This window comes from Chiloscyllium plagiosum, unplaced genomic scaffold (assembly GCF_037043375.1).
Source record: "Chiloscyllium plagiosum isolate Xiang-an unplaced genomic scaffold, Cpla_swu_hap1 HiC_scaffold_30, whole genome shotgun sequence".
NCBI lineage: Eukaryota > Metazoa > Chordata > Chondrichthyes > Orectolobiformes > Hemiscylliidae > Chiloscyllium > Chiloscyllium plagiosum.
Genome location: NW_028270168.1, coordinates 46,455,035 through 46,475,759, shown reverse-complemented (window position 1 = coordinate 46,475,759; position 20,725 = coordinate 46,455,035). Strand labels below are relative to the sequence as shown.

General features: G+C 45.5%; 1 protein-coding gene across 4 annotated transcripts in view; it reads left to right on the top strand.

The window, feature by feature from the left end:
- mnmip1 (manchette microtubule inner protein 1) overlaps positions 1–18,257 on the top strand; it is a 131,946-nt gene extending 113,689 nt beyond the window's left edge. For 3 of the 4 annotated variants that reach the window (XM_087976917.1, XM_087976913.1, XM_087976915.1), the window contains 3 exons: positions 167–414; positions 1,598–1,661; positions 14,149–18,257. In XM_087976917.1, coding sequence (XP_087833043.1) covers positions 167–414; positions 1,598–1,661; positions 14,149–14,199 — 363 coding nt within the window. In that variant the 3' untranslated portion in view covers positions 14,200–18,257. The remainder of the gene's footprint in view (positions 1–166; positions 415–1,597; positions 1,662–14,148) is intronic. The other variant, XM_087976914.1, reaches the window with a different exon arrangement.
- The last annotated feature ends 2,468 nt before the right edge of the window (positions 18,258–20,725 follow it).

Below are 20,725 nucleotides of genomic sequence, written 5' to 3'. Positions count from 1 at the left end.
TGTAAAGTCATGGGTTTGGGTGGGATATTCTTCAGAGGGTCGATGTGGACTCGTTGGGCTGAAGGGCCCCACACTGTAGGGATTCTATGAATGTGTAAATAAGGTCCCTGTTCTAGGGAAGCTTTGCCATTGATTGATTTCTTTCTTTTCCTTCGACTGCTTGTAGCAGGATGTCAAAAGGTCAGTACAGCTCTCAGGAGCTAAGGTCACTGCTCTGATCAGCCAGCAGTCAGAACTGCCCCCACTGAAAACGCACAGGGGGACAGCTGGCAAGCCACCAACTGGTTTGCCCAATTCAACAAGCAAACCGCAGAGAGAGGCCGAGAGCGACGACAAGGCGATTACACTCCCAGCTTTGAGAGCAGAGGTCCGAAGTCTCCAGCTGAGCTTCGATCTACTGAAGAACCAACATTTGTAAGTGATGTCCCATTCAGAACTGTTCTCAGATTTTATTATATCTGACAGGGGGGCAGCTCAGTACCATCAAGCTGCAGACAGCAGAGAGAGAGCACCATCAAACTGGGGTCAGGAGAGAGAGAGAGAGAAAGAGAGATAGAGAGAGAGAGAGCAAGCATCATCAAACAGAACAGGAAAGAGAGAGAGAGAGAAAGAGAGAAAGAGAGAGCATCATCAAACAGAACAGGGGAGAGAGAGAAAGAAAGAGAGAGAGAGAGAGAGCACCACCAAACTGGGGTCAGGAGAGAGAGAAAGAGAGATAGAGAGAGAGAGAGCAAGCATCATCAAACAGAACAGGGAAGAGAGAGAGAGAGAAAGAGAGAAAGAGGGAGCATCATCAAACAGAACAGGGGAGAGAGAGAAAGAAAGAGAGAGAGAGAGAGCACCACCAAACTGGGGTCAGGATAGAGAGAGAGAGAGAGAACATGAGCACTATCAAACGGAAAGGGGGGGGAGAGAGAAAAAGAGCGTGAATACCTTTAAACAGGGACAGGAAGGAATATCATTAAGTTGGAGTGGAGAGGATAAGAAATGGAGACAGGGAGCTGATGGAAATGGAAATGGGGGAGTTTTTGACAGAGTGGAGAACAGAGTGTGACACATATAAAACTGATCAATATGATACTACGCAGTGTGGTACTGACCAGTGTGGTGTGGTATTGCTCAGTGTGGTACTGCCTAGTGTGGTACTGTCTGAGTTGCACTGACCAGTATGATATTGCCCAGTTTGGTACTGCCCAGTCTGGTACCCCTTGGTGATATGCTGACTGGTGTGGTGGTAAATCTGTGCCCTGGTGATCCCATTTCACCAAAGTGGCTGTAATTTCTCAGAGAGCTGAAGTTTGATTGCTGTGCAATGATTCCGGATGGGTTAGTTTGGACATTGAGCTGGTGAGGGTGGTCTCAGCTGAGATATCACCCATAATCATCGAGTCACTGTTTGTGAGGATAGTCCTGGGCAGCTGCCTGTCCATTGTGGCCAGAACCATCCACAGCGAGAGCAAATGGACAGAGAGATTTAAGGAAGGATTTGTGTTTTGTGATTTGCACATTTACTTCTGTCTGTTTTTATCTGTGAGAGTTGGAACCTGCTTAATGCAGGTTTTGGGTAATGAAGTGTTTTCTTTTTTTATGATCACAGGAGCGATATAACTGCTTTAAAAGAAGAGATAGCAGAGGAGCGGAGGAAACGAAATGCACTGCAGGTAAACATCCTGCTTGAAAGCCATGTCTCTGAATTATTATAAGATATGCGTGAGTTGATAGAGAGAAACAATTCAGAATTCAGTCTTTGAGCCAGGCCATTCAGGGGGTCAATGACAAACCAGACTTCCTGACACAAAAGGCAGTGAAAATCTGGAACTCACTCCCAAACAGCTGATGAAGCTGGGGATCGATCCAAAGCTATAGACAATAGACAATAGGTGCAGGAATAGGCCATTTGGCCCTTCAAACCAGCACCACCATTCATTGTGATCATGGCTGATCATCCACAATCAGTATCCTGATCCTGCCTTATCCTCATAACCCTTGATTCCACTATCTCTAAGAGCTCTATCCATCTCTTTCTTGAAAGTATCCAGAGACTTGGCCTCCACTGCCTTCTGGGGCAGAGCATTCCACACACCCACCACTCTCCGGGTGAAGAAGTTTCTCCTCAACTCTGTTCTAAATGGCCTACCCCTTATTTTTAAACTGTGTTCTCTGGTTCTGGACTCACCCATCAGTGGAAACATGTTTCCTGCCTCCAGAGTGTCCAATCCTTTAACAATCTTATACGTCTCAATCAGATTCCCTCTCATCCTTCTAAACTCAAGTGTATACAAGCCCAGTTGCTTCACTCTTTCAACCTATGATAGTCCCGCCATTCCGGGAATTGACCTTGTGAGCCTATGCTGCACTCGCTCAATAGCCAGAATGTCCTTCCTCAAATTTGGAGACCATAACTGCACACAATATTCCAGGTACAGCCTCACCAGGGCCCTGTACAGCTGCAGAATGATGTCTTTGCTCCTATGCTCAATTCCTCTTGATATGAGAGGGAATTGAATTGTGGAACAAGTAATGGTAGCAAGGAGGAGGCCAGTCAGCTCCTCAAACCTGCACCACTAGCCAAGAAGATCCTGGCTGATCCAATTGTGGCCTTAACCCCACTTCCTTCCCTAGACCTGACATCACATGACTCATGTGGAGTTCATTTGAGTCATAGATAGACTCACAGAGATGTACAGCATGGAAACAGACCCTTCATCCAACTCGTCCATGCTGACCAGATATCCTAACCTAATCTAGTCCCATTTGCCAGCACAATTGAAAAAAGCTGTTCCTAGCCTCACTCATATTTCCCCAAAATGATGTTCCTGGATTCATATCCATCTTAAAATCACTGCACTCTGCTTAGAGTCAGAGATGTACAGCACAGAAACCTTTGGTCTAACTTGTCCGTGCTGACCAGATGCCCTAGCCTAATTTAGTCCCATTTACCATTTGGCCCATATCCCTCTATAACCTTCCTATTCAGAGACTCATCCAGACATCTTTAAATGTTGTAATTGTACCAGCCTCCACCACTTCCTCTGGCAGCTCATTTCATACACTCACCACCTTCCATATGAAAACTTTGCCCCTTAAGTCCCTTTTATATCTTTCCCTTCTCACCCTAAACCTATTGCCTCTAGCTCTGAACTCCCCCACCCCAGGGAAAAGACCTTGTCTATTTACCCTATCCATGCCCCTTATGATTTTGTAAATCTCTATAAGGTCACCCCTCAGCCTCCGCGCTCCAGGGAAAACAGCCCCAGCCTATTCAACCTCTCCCTATAGCTCAAATCCTCCAACCCTGGCAACATCCTTCCAATAGGAAGGAGACCAGAAAAGACAGACTGTTTCTGAGGCCAGCAGTGAAAAATCAGAATGCTGTGTTGCCTCCCTGGTGCCAGGATCAAGGATGTCTCAGAGGGGGTGCAGAATGTTCTCATGGGGGAGAGGGACTAGCAGGAGATCATTGTATACATTGGAACCAACAACATAGGAAGGGAAAAGGATGAGATTCTAAAGGGAGAATATAGAAAGATAGACAGGAATTTAAAAAGGTGGTCTTCAAGAGTAATAATATCTGGATTACTCATGGTGCTACGAGCTAGTGAGGGTAGGAATAGGAGGATAGAGCAGATGACTATGTGGCTGAGGAGCTGGTGTATGGGAGAAGGATTCATATTTTTGGATCATTGGAATCTCTTCTGGGGTAGATGTGACCTGTACATGAAGGAAGGATTGGACCTGAATTGGAAGGGAACTAATATACTTCTGGGGAGATTTGCTAGAGCTGGTCAGGAGGATTTAAACTAGTAAGGTTAGGTGGGGAAGAGTGGGTGTGGGGGGGCGTGGGGGGGAGTTGGACCCAGGGGGATAGTGAGGAGAGAGATCAATCTGAGACTGGGACAGTTGAGAAAAGACGGGAGTAATACAGTCAGGGCAGACAGGGACAAAGCAGAAAACAGGGTAGGACTGACAAATTAAACTGCATTTATTTCAATGCAAGAGGCCTAACAGGGAAGGCAGATGAACTCTGGGCATGGTTAGGAACATGGGACTGGGATATCATAGCAATTACAGAAACATGGCTCAGGGATGGGCAGGACTGGCAGCTTAATGTTCCAGGATACAAATGCTACAGGAAGGATAGAAAGGGAGGCAAGAGAGGAGGGGGAGTGGCGTTTTTGATAAGCTGTACTGAGGGAGGATATTCCCAGAAATACATCCAGCGAAGTTATTTTGTGGAACTGAGAAATAAGAAAAGGATGATCACCTTATTGGGATTGTATTATAGACCCCCAATAGTCAGAGGGAAATTGAGAAACAAATTTATAAGGAGATTGCAGCTATCTGTAAGAATAATAGGGTGGTTATGGTAGGGGATTTTAACTTTCCAAACATAGACTGGGACTGCCATAGTGTTAAAGGTTTAGATGGAGAGGAATTTGTTAAGTGTGTACAAGACAATTTTCTGATTCAGTATGTGGATGTACCTACTAGAGAAGGTGCAAAACTTGACCTACTCTTGGGAAATAAGGCAGGGCAGGTGACTGAGGTATCAGTGGGGGAGCACTTTGGGACCAGCGACCATAATTCTATTAGATTTAAAATGGTGATGGAAAAGGATAGACCAGATCTAAAAGTTGATGTTATACATTGGAGGATGGTTAATTTTGACAGTATTAGGCAAGAATTTTCGTAAGCTGATTGGGGGGCAGATGTTCGCTGGTAAAGGGACGGCTGGAAAATGGGAAGTGTTCAGAAATGAGATAACCAGAGTCCAGAGAAAGTATGTTCCTGTTCGGGTGAAAGGAAAGGCTGGTAGATTTAGGGAAAGCTGGATGACTAGAGAAATTGAGGTTTTGTTTAAGAAAAAGAAGGAAGCATATGACAGGTATAGACAGGTGAGATCGAATGAATCCTTAAAAGAGTATAAAGGCAGTAGGAGTATATTTAAGAGGGAAATCAGGAGGGCAAAAAGGGGTCATGAGATAGTTTTGGCAAATAGAGCTAAGGAGAATCCAAAGGGTTTTTATAAATACATTAAGGACACAAGGGTAACTAGGGAGAGAATAGGGCCCCTCAAAGATCAGCAAGGCAACCTATGTGTGGAACTGCAGGAGATGGGGAAGATAGTGAATGACTATTTTGCATTAGTGTTTACTGGGGAAAAGGACATGGAAGGTATAGAATGCGGGGAAATAGATGGTGACATCTTGGAAAATGTCTATATTACAGAGGAGGAAATGCTGGATGTCTTGAAACGCATAAAGATAGGTAAATCCCCAGGACCTGATCAGGTGTACCCTAGAACTCTGTGGGAAGCTAGAGAAGTGATTGCTGGGCTTCTTGCTGAGATATTTGTATCATCAATAGTCACAGGTGAGGGCCAAAAGTGGCCTAACCAATGTCCTGTACAGCCACAATATGACCTCCCAACTCCGATACTCAATGCTCTGACCAGTAAAGGAAAGCATACCAGATGCCTTCTTCATTATTGTATCTACTTGCGACTCTACTTTCAAGGAGCTATGAACCTGCATTCCAAGGTATCTTTGTTCAGCAACATTCCTCAGGACCTTACCATTAAGTGTATAAGGAGAAAGTGAGGACTGCAGATGCTGGAGATCAGAGCTGAAAATGTGTTGCTGGAAAAGCGCAGAAGGTCAGGCAGCATCCAAGGAGCAGGAGAATCGACGTTTCGGGCATGAGGCCTTCTTCAGGATTCCTGAAGAAGGGCTTATGCCCGAAATGTCGATTCTCCTGCTCCTTGGATGCTGCCTGACCTGCTGCACTTTTCCAGCAACACATTTTCAGCATTAAGTGTATAAATCTTGCTCTGATTTGTTTTTCCAAAATGCAGCACCTCGCATTTATCTAAATTAATCTCCATCTGCCACTCCTCAACCCATTGGCCCATCTGATTAAGATCCCATTGTACTCTGAGGTAACCTTCTTCGTTCTCCAATTTTAGTGTCATCTGCAACCTTACTAACTGCACCTCCTATGTTCACATCCAAATCATTTATATAAATGACAAAAAGAGTGAACCCAGCACTGATCCTTGTGGCACTCCACTGGTCACAGGCCTCCAGTCTGAAAAGCAACCCTGCACCACCACCCTCTGTCTTCTACCTTTGAGCCAGTTCTGTATCCAAATGGCTACTTCTCCATGTATTCTGTGAGATATAACCTTGCTAATGAGTCTTCCTTGAGGAAACTTGTCAAACAACTTACTGAAGTCCATATATATCACATCTACTACTCTGCCCTCATCAATACTCTTTGTTACTTCTTCAAAAACTCAAACAAGTTCATGAGACATGATAACCCATGCACAAAGCCATGCTGACTATCCCTAATCAGTCCTTGCCTCTCCAATTACATGTAAATCCTGCCCCTCAGCATTCCCTCCAACAAATTGCCTACCACCAATGTCAGGTTCACCGCTCTATAGTTCCCTGGCTTCTCCTTACCACCCTTCTTAAACAGTGGCACTACATTAGCCAGCAAAGACACTTCCTGCAGACATAATCATCATTAATATGGAAACTCTCCCTAAAATCCCACATCCGAACAGGAAGAGCATATCACTCTATAAAAAGGCCATCTTTACTCCTTCATAATCTACAGACCCAGAAAATAGCACCATCTTATTCCTCTAAAAACAGTGCTCCAGGTTAATTTAGTACTTATGGTTTATATTTTTAAAATTTAATCAAGAGACAGATCTCAATAAAACATGCAGAGCCCACTCTACTCACTGCTAGAGACTTAGAGCAAGGTTACACGTAAAAACATGAATCTTTTTGATAAACCAGCCTTCATTGCTTTCTGGGCTAGAGATTTCCAAAGATTAGAGACAATAGACAATAGACAATAGGTGCAGGGGTAGTCCATTCAGTCCTTCGAGCCTGCACCGCCATTCAATATAATCATGGCTGATCATTCCTAATCAGTATCCTGTTCCTGCCTTATCTCCATAACCCTTGATTCCACTATCTTTGAGAGCTCTATCCAACTCTTTCTTAAATGAATCCAGAGAGTGGGCCTCCACTGCCCTCTGGGGCAGAGCATTCCACACAGCCACCACTCTCTGGGTGAAGAGGTTTCTCCTGAGCTCTGTCCTAAATGGTCTACCCCGTATTTTTAAGCTGTGTCCTCTGATTCGGCACTCACCCATCAGTGGAAATATGTTTCCGACTGCCAGAGTGTCCAATCCTTTCATAATCTTATACGTCTCAATCAGATCCCCTCTCAATCTTCAAAACTCAAAGGTATACAAGCCCAATCGCTTCAGTCTTTCAGTGTACGGTAATCCTGCCATTCCAGGAATTGACCTCGTGAACCTACGCTGCACTCCCTCAATAGCCAGAATGTCTTTTCTCAAATTTGGAGACCAGAACTGCACACAGTACTCCAGGTGTGGTCTCACCAGGGCCCTGTACAGCTGCAGAAGCACCTCTTTGCTTCTATACTCAATTCCTCTTGTTATGAAGGCCAGCATGCTATTAGCCTTCTTCACTACCTGCTGTACCTGCATGCTTGCCATCATTGACTGGTGTACAAGAACACCCAGATCTGTCTGTACTGCCCCTTTACATAAATTGATTCCATTGAGGTAGTAGTCTGCCTTCCTGTTCTTGCCACCAAAGTGGATAACCATACATTTATCCACAGTAAACTGCATCTGCCATGCATCTGCCCACTCACCTAACTTGTCCAGGTCACCCTGTAATCTCCTAACATCCTCATCACATTTCACCCTGCCACCCAGCTTTGTATCATCAGCAAATTTGCTAATGTGTTATTGCTGATACCATCTTCTATATCATTAACATATATTGTAAAAAGCTGCAGTCCCAGCACGGATCCCTGCGGTACCCCACTGGTCACCGCCTGCCATTCCGAAATGGAGCCGTTTATCACTACCCTTTGTTTCCTATCAGCCAACCAATTTTCAATCCAATCTAGTACTTTGCCCCCAATACCATGCGCCCTAATTTAACTCACTAACCTCCTGTGTGGGACTTTATCAAAAGCTTTCTGAAAGTCCAGGTACACTACATCTACTGGATTTCCCTCATCCAACTTCATAGTTACGTCCTCAAAAAATTCAAGAAGATTAGTCAAGCATGATTTCCCCTTCATAAATCCATGCTGACTCTGTCCTATCCTGTTACTACTATCCAGATGTGCAGTAATTTCATCCTTTATAATAGACTCCAGCATCTTTCCCACCACTGAGGTCAGACTAACTGGTCTATAATTTCCTGCTTTCTCTCACCCACCTTTCTTAAAAAGTGGTATAACATTAGCCACCCTCCAATCCTCAGGAACCGACCCCGAATCTATTGAACTCTGGAAAATAATCACCAACGCATCCATGATTTCCCGAGCCACCTCCTTCAGTACCCTGGGATGCAGACCATCAGGCCCCGGAGACTTATCAACCTTCAGACCTAACAGTCTCTCCAACACCAAATCCTGGCAAATATAAATTCCCTTAAGTTCAGGTCCTTCAGCCACTGTTACCTCAGGGAGATTGCTTGTGTCTTCCCCAGTGAACACAGATCTGAAGTACCCATTTAATTCCTCTGCCATTTCTTTGTTCCTAGTAATATATTCCCCTGTTTCTGTCTTCAAGGGCCCAATTTTAGTCCTAACCATTTTTTTGCCTTGCACATACCTAAAAAAGCTTTTACTATCCTCCTTAATATTCTTGGCCAGTTTACCTTCGTACCTCATTTTTCCTCTGCATATTTCCTTCTTAGTAATCCTCTGTTGCTCTTTAAAAGCTTCCCAGTCCTCAGTTTTCCCACTTATCTTTGCTATGTTATACTTTTTCTCTTTTAACTTTATATGTTTCTTAACTTCCCTCGTCAGCCACGGCCGCCCACGACTCCTCCTGGGATCTTTGTTCCGTTTTGGAATGAACTGATCCTGCAACTTCTGCATTATACACAGAAATATCCGCCATTGTTCCTCCACGGTCATCCCTGCTAAGGTATTGCACCAATGAACTTTGGCAGGCTCCTCCCTCATAGCTCCATAGTTCCCTTTATTCAACAGAAGTACTGTCACTTCCGACTGTACCCACTCCCTCTCAAATTGCAGATTGAAGTTTATTGTATTATGGTCACTACTTCCCAATGGCTCCTTCACTTCGAGGTCTCTGACCAATTCTGGTTCGTTACACAATACCAGATCCAGAATTGCCTTCTCCCTGGTCGGCTCCAGCACCAGCTGCTCTAAGAATCCATCTCTGAGGCACTCCACAAAGTTTCTTTCTTGAGGCCCAATACCCTCCTGTTTTTCCCAGTCTACCTGCATGTTAAAATCCCCCATAACAACTGTAGTGACATCTTTGCGACAGGCCAATTTCAGCTCCTGATTTAACTTACATCCGACAACTAGACTACTGTTTGGGAGCCTGTAGATGACTCCCAAGAGGGTCTTTTTACCCTTAGTACTTCGAAGCTCTATCCACACTGACTCTACATCCCCTGACTCTAGGTCCCCCCACGCAAGGGACTGAATATCGTCCCTTACCAACAAGGCCACCCCACCCCCTCTGCCCGTCAGTCTGTCCTTACGATAGCACGTGTATCCTTGAATATTCATTTCCCAGGCCCTGTCCACTTGAAGCCACGTCTCAGTTATCCCCACAATATCGTATCTGCCAATTTCCAAAAGAGCCTCAAGCTCATCCATCTTATGTCTAATGCATCGTGCATTCATGTATAGTATTTTTAATTTGTCACTGCTCTCACCCTTCCCATCAACCCTTATTTCACTCAACCTTACAGCATGATGCCTTTCCGAGTTTTCTGCCTCATTGATACAGTTGTCTTTCTTGACTTCTCTTGTTCTAACTTTCCCTTCAATTTCCTTTTTAAATATCCAGCTTGTCCCCTCCCCCCTGCTACTTAGTTTAAATGTAGCGGTGTTGCAGTAGAAAACCTGCCTGCCAGAATGCTGGTCCCTAACCTATTAAGGTGCAAGCCGTCTCTCTTGTAGAATTTATGTTTACCACAAAATATACCCCAGTGATCCAAGACCACCTGAAAGAAGAAATTGCTCCTCACATCCAGCTAAAATGAGACAGCTTTTATTTTGAAAATGTGCTATCTTGAATTCTCGATGGCAGGAAAGATCCTCTTCCCTGTATGCACGCCGTCGAGCCTCCTTAGGGTCTTTTTATGTTTCAATAAGGTCTCCTCTCATTCTTCAAAACTCCAGTGAGTATCAGCTCAAGCTGCTCAAACCTTTCCTTCATCAGACCACACCTTCATCACAGGAATTGGCCAAGTGAACTTTCTCTGAAATGCTTCCAGTGCAAACATACCCCTCTTTGTGGTATCAGGCCAGAACTATACACAGTACTCCAACTGTGGTCTCACCAACATGACAGAGCTAGACTTTTGTACTCCATCCCCTTTGCAATAAAGGCCCCCATCCATTTGCCTTCCTAATTTCTTGCTGTGTATGCAAACTAACTTGTTGTGATCCATGTACACTCCCTCTGTACCACAGCATTCTGCAGTCCCTCTCCATTTAAATAATAATCTGCTGAAAGGTCTCCCTGTTCCTTTTTCCAGAATTTATTATTTTGTGACTTTCCTTTCTTTGGAGTTCTGCCTTCAAAGGTTGCTCCTGTTTGATACGGTACGCCCTTACCCACCCTATCCTGACTGCCCACTCTCCCACTAATGCTCCAAGCTCCAGGACAGACTTGGTGGCATTGCTTGACTGTGCTGCCACCCATTGGTGAGCTTGAGCAGTGCAGAGTTGTTCAGCTGACCTGAGTAGAATTCCTCGGGAAATCAGCTGTCTGTGGTGCAGCTTGCAAACAGAGTCTGAAAGGTGACCCAAGGACTATCTCTGCTCCTGGCAGCTCACTGCAGAAACATTGAGAGTTAGAAGCTACAAGAAAATATACAGTTCAAAACAATCAGAAACCATCTACCACTGGAGTTTCATTAGCAAATATAAAAGATCAGTTCCGGCACTTTATCCTGGTACTAGTCATTTCCAACTGTTCCTGGTTTTCCCTGCATAGCTGTTTGAGCCACAGTTTCACCTGAACGTAGACAACTCTCTGTTCAACATTCCCACAACTCCAGTATAGTATCAGCAAACACTCCCTCAGCAAGTGTTAAACTCAGGAGAAAATGAGGACTGCAGATGCTAGAGATCAGAGTCAAAAGGTGTAGGGCTGGAAAAGCACAGATCAGTCAGGCAGCCGCCAAGGAGCAGGAGAGTCGACATCTCGAGCATGAGCTCTTTATCAGCAACGTCCTGATGAAGCTTGAAACCTTACCTCGAGTAAGAGTTACCTCGACACGGTCCTGTCCCCATTAGTCCAAGATACCTCGACACGGTCCTGTCCCCATTAGTCCAAGAACTCCCCACCTATGTTCGTGACACCACCCACGCCCTCCACCTCCTCCAGGATTTCCGCTTCCCCGGTCCCCAACGCCTCATCTTCACCATGGACATCCAGTCCCTGTACACCTCCATCCCCCATCATGAAGGACTCAAAGCACTCCGCTTCTTCCTTTCCCGCCGTACCACCCAGTACCCTTCCACCGACACCCTCCTTCAACTGACCGAACTGGTCCTCACCCTGAACAACTTTTCTTTCCAATCCTCCCACTTTCTCCAAACAAAAGGAGTAGCCATGGGCACCCGCATGGGCCCCAGCTATGCCTGCCTCTTCGTAGGGTATGTGGAACAATCCATCTTCCGCAACTACACTGGCCCCACCCCCCATCTTTTCCTTCGCTACATTGATGACTGTATCGGCGCTACCTCGTGCTCCCACGAGGAGGTTGAACAGTTCATCCACTACACTAACACCTTCCACCCCGACCTCAAATTCACCTGGACTGTCTCGGACTCCTCCCTCCCCTTCCTAGACCTTTCTGTTTCTATCTCAGGCGACCGAATCAACACGGACATCTACTACAAACCAACCGACTCCCACAGCTACCTGGACTACACCTCCTCCCATCCTGCCCCCTGTAAAAACGCCATCCCATTCTCCCAATTCCTTCGTCTCCACCGCATCTGCTCCCAGGAGGACCAGTTCAAAATACGTACAACACAGATGGCCTCCTTCTTCAAGGACCGCAATTTCCCCCCCGACGTGGTCGACGGTGCCCTCCACCGCATCTCCTCCACTTCCCGCTCCTCCGCCCTTGAGCCCCGCCCCTCCAACCGCCACCAGGACAGAACCCCACTGGTCCTCACCTACCACCCCACCAATCTCCATGTACAGCGCATCATCCGCCGTCACTTCCGCCACCTCCAAACAGACCCCAGCACCAAGGATATATTTCCCTCCCCTCCCCTATCAGCTTTCCGTAGAGACCACTCCCTCCGCGACTCCCTTGTCAGATCCACACCCCCCACCGACCCAACCTCCACTCCCGGCACCTTCCCTTGCAACCGCAGGAGGTGCAACACTTGCGCCCACACCTCCCCCCTCACTTCTCTCCAAGGCCCCAAAGGAAACTTCCATATCCGCCACAGATTCACCTGCACCTCCACCCACATCATCTACTGCATCCGCTGCAGCCGGTGTGGCCTCCTCTATATTGGGGAGACAGGCCGCCTACTTGCGGAGCGATTCAGAGAGCACCTCTGGGCCACCCGGACGAACCAACCCAACCACCCTGTAGCACAGCATTTCAACTCCCCCTCCCACTCCACCGAGGATATGCAGGTCATTGGACTCATCCACCGCCAAACCACAACAACGCGACGGTCGGAGGAGGAGCGTCTTATCTTCCGACTGGGAACCCTCCAACCACAGGGGATGAACTTGGACTTCACCAGTTTCTTCATCCCCCCTCCCCCCACCTTGTCTCAGCCGAATCCCTCCAGCCCGGCACCGCCTTCCTGACCTGCAGTCTTCTTCTTGACCTCTCCGCCTCCATCCTACTCCGACCTATCACCCTCACCTTGACCTCTTTCCACCTATCACATTTCCAACGCCCCTCCTCCAAGTCCCTCCTCCCTACCTTTTATCTTCTCCTGCTGAACACTCTCTGCTCATTCCTGAAGAAGGGCCTGTGCCCGAAACGTCGAATCTCCTGTTCCCTGGATGCTGCCTGACCTGCTGTGCTGTTCCAGCAATAAAGTTTCAGCTTGAAACCTTGACTCTCCCGCTCCTCAGATGCTGCCTGACTGGATGTGCTTTTCCAGCGCCACAAGTGTTAAACTCAGACAACTCAACCGGACAGTACAGCAATGCAGTAGTTATGGTTGTAGATTAGTAATCCATCTAGAGTGAGTTCAAATCTCATGCTAACTTGACAATGTGAATTAAAAAGATACTTGACAAAATAGCATGCTGGGGTTAGTAGAACGACCATGCCAGGTTATTCATTACTAACCTGTAGGAAAGTGTTGCCCTTCTTTTGGTCTGACCAACATGTGACTTTAGTCCGACATCAATATTGTTACTTCTGTTGTGTCCCTGTCAATCTGTTGTAGCAAACTGGGCCACTGGTGACAAACAATAAGTGCCATCAATGCCCACAACTGGTATTGGACTGAGGTGGACAAGGTCGGAAGTCAGATGGTACCAGGTTATAGTCCAACAGATTTATTTGAAATCACAAGCTTTTGGAGCTCTGCCCCTTCATTAACTGCTGAAGGGACAATGCTCCGAAAGCTTGTGATTTCAAATAAACCTGTTGGACTATAACCCGGTGCCCTCTGACTTCTGACCACATCCTGAAAGTATCTCATTTACTTCTGACCTGCCACTGTTGGCTGAGACAAATCTGAATATTTCAAGTGTTGAGGTGTGATCTTTTGATGGGATTGTGAACAGACTGAAAACTGATGAATGCTCTGTCGGGTTCTGGTTGTACTTGAAGTGCCATTGTAGACCCTGCAGGTGGCGGTGCCTGCTGCAGACTGGACTGAGCCACCAGCAATATCTGTCTCTGTCTCTGGGGGCGCCAGTGAGACAATTGTCAAAGGGGGACATTTATTATCACTAACAGGGAGAAGGGGTGGTGGAGAAGAACTGTAGCCTGTGTATACTCTGTGAGTAATAGAATACCAAGGATTCTGACAAAAGTAAATGAAAAGTATATTTTGATCTGATTTGATCATTTAAAACATTTTGTTTTGTTTCAGGCGGAGATTGAAAAACTGAGAAAATTCGCAACAACTCTACAAAAGCACTGATTTCTAACCCTGATTCCTGGCCCCAGCCTGTGACCCACCCTCTGTGAAGATAAAATTCAAGTGGACAATGCCCTGGAGTTTGACAAATCTGAAGCCTGTTCAGGCAACATGGGATTGTTAAGAAGTTTGCTCCGTGTGTGTGTGTGTGTGTGTGTGGTACCTGGTGGTGATGGAGGTCTGTGCATTCCCAGTGTCAAAAGGTGAAGACACAGAGCCAGTCAGGAAAGCCACCAGTGTGGAAAAAAACACACTTGAATAGGCTTCTATTTGTTTGGCACTATACATGACCTCAAGACATTCTCAAATACTTTCCAATTTATGACTGAGGTGTGATGATGTAAATCCAAGGTGGTAACTGGGTGAAAGTCTTGCACGGGTATCCTGCACCCTCTGTATTATTAGAGCGGCAGATTCCACTCCTCAACCAAACAAATGCATGCAGGTCAATTCTCTTTCTAGCACTCAACAATCTTCAAACTCCAGTCAGATGTTCAGATTGACCCAGCGTTTGGCACTGTGTGAGTTTACACCTTGGCATCACAGACTGGTGCCAGAACATGGCATCTACAGATGGTCAAACCTGGAACAAACCAGGAGGTTTTAAAAAATTAATGAGGATTTAGGCTAGGCCAGTACTTATTGCTCAGAGGGCAGTTAAGTGTCAACCATATTGCTGTGGGTCTAGAGTCACGTGTAGGCCAGACTGGGTAAAGAAGGCAGTTTCCCTCCCTAAAGGACATTAGTGAACCAGATGGGTTTTTCTGACAATTGACAATGGATTCATGGTTATGTTAGACTCTTAATTCCAGATTTTTATTGAATTCACATTCCACCATAATGGAATTCGATTCCTGGTCCCCGAAGCATTATCTGGGCCACTGGATTATCAGTCTAGTGATCATTTCACTAGGCCATCGCCTCTCCTAAAGTTAATGTCTGCCCAAGCTTCCTGACTGTCAGCTCCCATCACATTAGTTGAGATGTGATATGAAGTAAATTCATCTTACCTCCTGAGCACAGTCATTTTAAAGAGCGTGCTGTCCTGTGTCACGTTTCTCATGGCCACTGACAATATGGGGTCTTTTAAATGTTCAACAATTTTAGTCTGTTCTGTCACCAAAACATTTGTAATTCAAATGGAAGAGCTACTTTGTATGAACTGCTATTTTTTCTTCTGAGTGCGGTGCCAGTGCCAAATAATGTCCTTTAGAAACTCCATTACATTAAACAAAATGTGAGAGGCAGAGCAAGGCCAGGATCGGAGGCACACAGATTCAGTGAGATAGAGGGAAACAGTGAGAGATACACAGTCTCAGAAACACAGTGAAAGAATGAGGGCTACAGGAACACAATGGGTAGGTTTCACTGATAGGAGAGAGGTGACATGTTCAGCACCAGGAGTGTCCCACTCAATCCGAGCCCAGTTGTTGGAGTTGACCCTACTCTCAGCAGCCATCTGGCTACTGCAATTGGTTTAACAAGCAACGGCACCAGAGACTTCTGCTTCTACTTCTGGCAACAGTTGCTGAGTGATGCATGCCACAGTCAAACAGTCTCTTTTGAGACCTTGGTGAATGCATCCAGTTGAAACCAGTGGGCTCTTTCTTAAACATGCAGAATGTGATCCAATTATATTAAGTTGAGGAGTAGCTTGGGTGAGCGAGAGCAGGATTACCTCCCAGGGAGGGGAACACGAGAAAGGACTAGAAATGGTGGACCAGATCTATTAATTTACCGGCTGTGCAGAATCAGAAGTCTAAATGATATGTTTAGACAGGCTGGCACTGTGGCTCAGTGGTTAGCACTGCTGCCTCACAGCACTGGGGACCTGGGTTCGATTCCAGCATCAGGTGACTGTCTGTGTGGAGTTTGCACATTCTACCTGTGTCTGTGTGGCTTTCCTCTGGGAGCTCTGGTTCCCTCCCACAGTCCAAAGATGTGCAGGTTAGGTGAATTGACCATGGGAAATGTAAAGTTACTGGGATAAGATGTAGGTGTGGGTGTAGGTCCAGGTGAGAGTCAGTGCAGACCTGATGGGCTAAATGGCCTCTTTCCACACTGCAGGGATTCTGTGTGAAAGATCTTGCCTTCCCCAACCCCAGTCTCCCAAGGGAACCTGCTGAAACCCCCTCTCAAGGAATATACCTCCTTGTTGATCTCTCTGAACAATCAAAATTAAAGCCTCATTTGCCAGTCGCCTTTCTGATAACCAGATCACCCATCTTAGGTAAGGTGAGGGATAAATCCCAGCCAGCATACGGGGCAAGAAACTCCAGTGTTCTTTTTCAAATTCTGTCAGGGGTCTTTAACATTCTCCTGGATAGGCAGGGTTCCTGTCTCATGTTGCATCAGGAACATTAGCCTAGAGTGAGCACCCAAATCCCTGGAGTGGAACGTGACACTAAAATCAACGATCTGGCCATTATTGCTTCGCTTGCCAGTGGCTGCACAAATTGGCTGCTGCACCCAGCCTACTTTCCGAAGCTTTACAGACCCTGGGTTAATGAATCACATCTGAAGAGTTTGCCCACGTCAAAATTCATCTCTTTATCAGAGATCCAAGCTGCGAAGATGGTTTCTGAGATCTATGAGGGGTTCCAGATAGTTGTTGGCTGTGAGGCTTAAGAGAGAGCCTGAGGCTGTGGTAGGTGCTAAAAAAATGGAAGTCTTTCTGGCCCAGATTATTTCAATCCTCTGTCCTGATTATCTATCTATTAGCTATTTCATTGCATTGCCATCTTGTCTTGACATGGAATCTATTGAGCCTGCAGTCAGGTGTTAGAAACCAACGCCACACTGTTTTGTGTTCATCCTGTACTTCATCCAACAAGCACCTTTTCACTGAGACATGGTGCAAGGTGCTCTCTAAAGGAACTTAGTGGAGGTTATGGGAGGGACAAACCTCCCCTACACACTGTGTCTAGAAAAAAAATTTCAGTTTTCTAACACACAAGAGGTGATTGCATGGACCCAGCAGAGGTCTGAGCTGACAAGCAGAGAGAACAGTAAACCAAAGAGCACACTGACAACCTTGGGAGCTGGAGGAATACTTGACAAAGTGCCATCTCAAAAGTGTGCAGGATATTCGCCTGAATGTTAGATCACTTTTAAGGTGCTGAAAATTATTTGAATGATGTCTCAGTCTAAACACATGCAAAAACACTGGAAGTTATATAAAAGAAAGTGCCTGACCTCTGTGCTTCAAACATTGTCATTTTAGGTGAGAACTGTCAAATAGTGCATCATACAAGATACAGTATTTATAAGGTTGTGAAATGTATTTTTTTTATAACATATAGAATCAGAAATGAAGTTTTATGTCACAGAAGGAGGCCATTTGGCCCACAATACCTATGACAGCTCTAGGTAGACTGTCTTTGTTAATTCTGTTCTGGGGTGTGTGAATGTCACTGGGCAGTCATGTATTACTATTGGGCAAAAGTGAGGACTGCAGATGCTGGAGATTAGAGTTGAGAGTGTGGTGCTGGAAAAGCACAGCAGGTCAGGCCGCATCCGAGGAGCAGGAGAGTCGACATTTTGGGCAAAAGCCCTTTAGCAGGTGACTGGCACTGAGTAATGATGGCCGTTTGTAGACTGGGTGCAGGCATGATGGACCAAATGGCCACCTCCTGCACCATAATACACCTGTGATTCTGTGGTGGGATTCGAACCCATGACTCCAGATCATTAAACTGGGCCTCTGGGTTACTAATCCAGTCATATTACCACTGTGTCACCATCTCCCCAAACTATTACTATTGACCTGGAAGGGCTTATGCCCGAAACGTCGATTCTCCTTCTCCTTTGATGCTGCCTGACCTGCTGCGCTTTTCCAGCAACACATTTTTAAGCTCTGATCTCCAGCATCACTTTCTCCTGGAGTCACATATAGACCTGTAAGGATGGCAGCTTTCCTTACACAGAAAACCTGAGTGAACCAAATGGGGTTTTACAACAATCGAAGACGCTGGCTCCCAATTCCAGAATTCTTGATGAATTAATGAACAGAGAGCAATGGCAGAGAAGCAATAAAGGAAATTGTTCCAATGATAGCTCGATACATGTCTTGGATCATTGACAATACATGTGAATTAGAAGGCTTAGAATGGGCTTTGAAGGGAAACTATTATGCATGGAAACTCTCTGGGCAAGTCTTATTTAAAGATCATACCTGAACAATGAAATCTTTCACTGTGGTATTGCATTCACTGATGGTATAATCCTTACCTTTTGGCTGGCTAGTTTTAAGTTAGTTAAAAAAATGTTGAGTTACTGATAAAATGGTTTTAAATCTACTATTCAAGTATTTGCATAATTTGTGCAATTTTAGCTTAGTTGGCTGGATGGTTGGTTTGCGAAGCAATGTGATGCCAACAGCGTGGGTTCAATCCCCACACAAGCTGAGGTTACCATAAAGGACTGTCCTTCTCAACCTCTCCTCTCGCCAGAGGTATGGTGACCCTCAGGTTAAGCCACCACCTGTCGGGTCTCTCTAATGAGAGAGTAGCCCTATAGTCTGGTAACACTATAGTGACTTGACAAATTGTTCCTGAATAATCAGGAATATGAGAAAAAACGTAATTGCAGAAATTAGACCTGCTAATGACACCCAGATTTCTTATACAATATCGTCCAAATCTACTTCCATCTAGAAGGACTAGGACAGCAGATACATGGGAACACCACTACCTTCAAGATCCCCTCCAAACCACTCACCATCTCAACTTAGAAAAATATTGCCGTTCCTTCGCTGTCACCCGGTCAAAATTCTGGAATTCCCTCCCTAACAGCATTGTGGGTATACCTTCGACATATGGGGATCTTCAAACCAGCATCTACAGGAAAACAACACATACGGACCAAATACTGAACTACAGAAGCAATCATCCCAACATCCACAGACGAAGCTGCATTAGAACATTATTTCAATGAGCCACCACACACTGCAGCACAGAGGAACTACGCAGAGCAGAGGAAAATCACCGACACAGTGTATTCAAAAAGAAAGGGCACCCAATGAGCACAGTCCGCTGATTTCTCAGCAACAAACCCAAACAAGCAGGCAAAACATATCCAGAAACCCTAGCCACTCTCCCCTACATCAAAGACATCTCAGAAATGACTGCCAGACTACTCAGACCCCATGGCATCATGGTAGCCCGCAAACACACCAACACACTAAAACAGAGCTAATGAACTTGAAAGACCGTATACAGAAAACAAGCAAAACTAATGGCATTTACAAAACACCTTGCAATAACTGTACCAAACACTACATTAAACAAACAGGCAGAAAACTAGTCACCAGGATACACGAACATCAACTAGCCACAAAAAGACATGACCCACTCTCACAGCGCCATTTTCTCAAGGACAACTAGGGATGGGCAATACATGCCTGCCCAGACAATAGTGTCCACATCCCATGAACAACTTTATTTTAGAAACCAAACTTATACTCTGTCAGCTGACAGCTGGGTTTCGAACTTGTATCCCCAGAGTACTGAGCAATACCTCGTGATTATTTTTGCAATGGTGTTTTCATGATTTCATCCACCTGTCCTGCGCTCCTTTGCTCTTCAGTCTTCAGGTCTGTGAGAAAACTGGTGGAATTATAATTTAAAACAGCCTGAACGCATTTTTTTTTCAAATTCCTCTAGTTAAAAATAGGCCTCAATTTGACATAATTGCCAAGATACAGTTTATAAAACCTTATAATAGAGCAATTGTGGTGGATGTCTTTTAAAATTAGTCATTTGGAGGGAGCAAAGCCCACTGTAAAATTAAGCTGTGGGATTGGATCTCGTCAATCTGCTGGTTCCTGGCAGAAACGCTGATGTGAACATGAGCTGGAAGCAAGCCATCTCAGGGTCATCAGGGCAACAGCATTTCGGGAAGATGGCTGGGAGCAGGCTTGGCTCCAGCACGGCTGCTTCTAATTAAGGGAACAAGGAAGCTGGGAATTTTTCATTCCAAGAATAGTCAACTGCAGTTTTTCTTTAAAAACAGACAAACCAAATAGCTTTGCATAAACAGGAAATTCCCCACACTGCACCCCTCTCCTCCACAAATATTCAGCGTTGTGCCGGGAAAACATGATTAGAATTTCTGGTTAACTTTGAAAAGTTGGGGTCAAACCATTTGGGACTGAATAAGGCAAATGGGTCTTTATCTACAGAGCTCTATTACCATTCAATGATGATCACTTCAGACAGCCTAAAGTCAATCAACATATCAACACATCATCTGAGAGGGAAACACAGCAATTTGCTCAATGCAAAGGCTTATTAATGACAAATGTGATAAATGACCTATTACCTTAATCTTCCTTGATCTAAAGAAAACAATCCCGGCTTCTGTGTCTCCACACTCCTGGTCTGTTCCAAGTAACAGATGTCCGGCTGACAAGACACAAGGCAAGAGAGTACAGGGAGACTCCACTTTTGCCTGGATGGGTGCAGGTCCAACAATATTTAAGAAGCTTGACACCATCCAGGGCAAAGCAACCCACTTGATTGGATTTCAT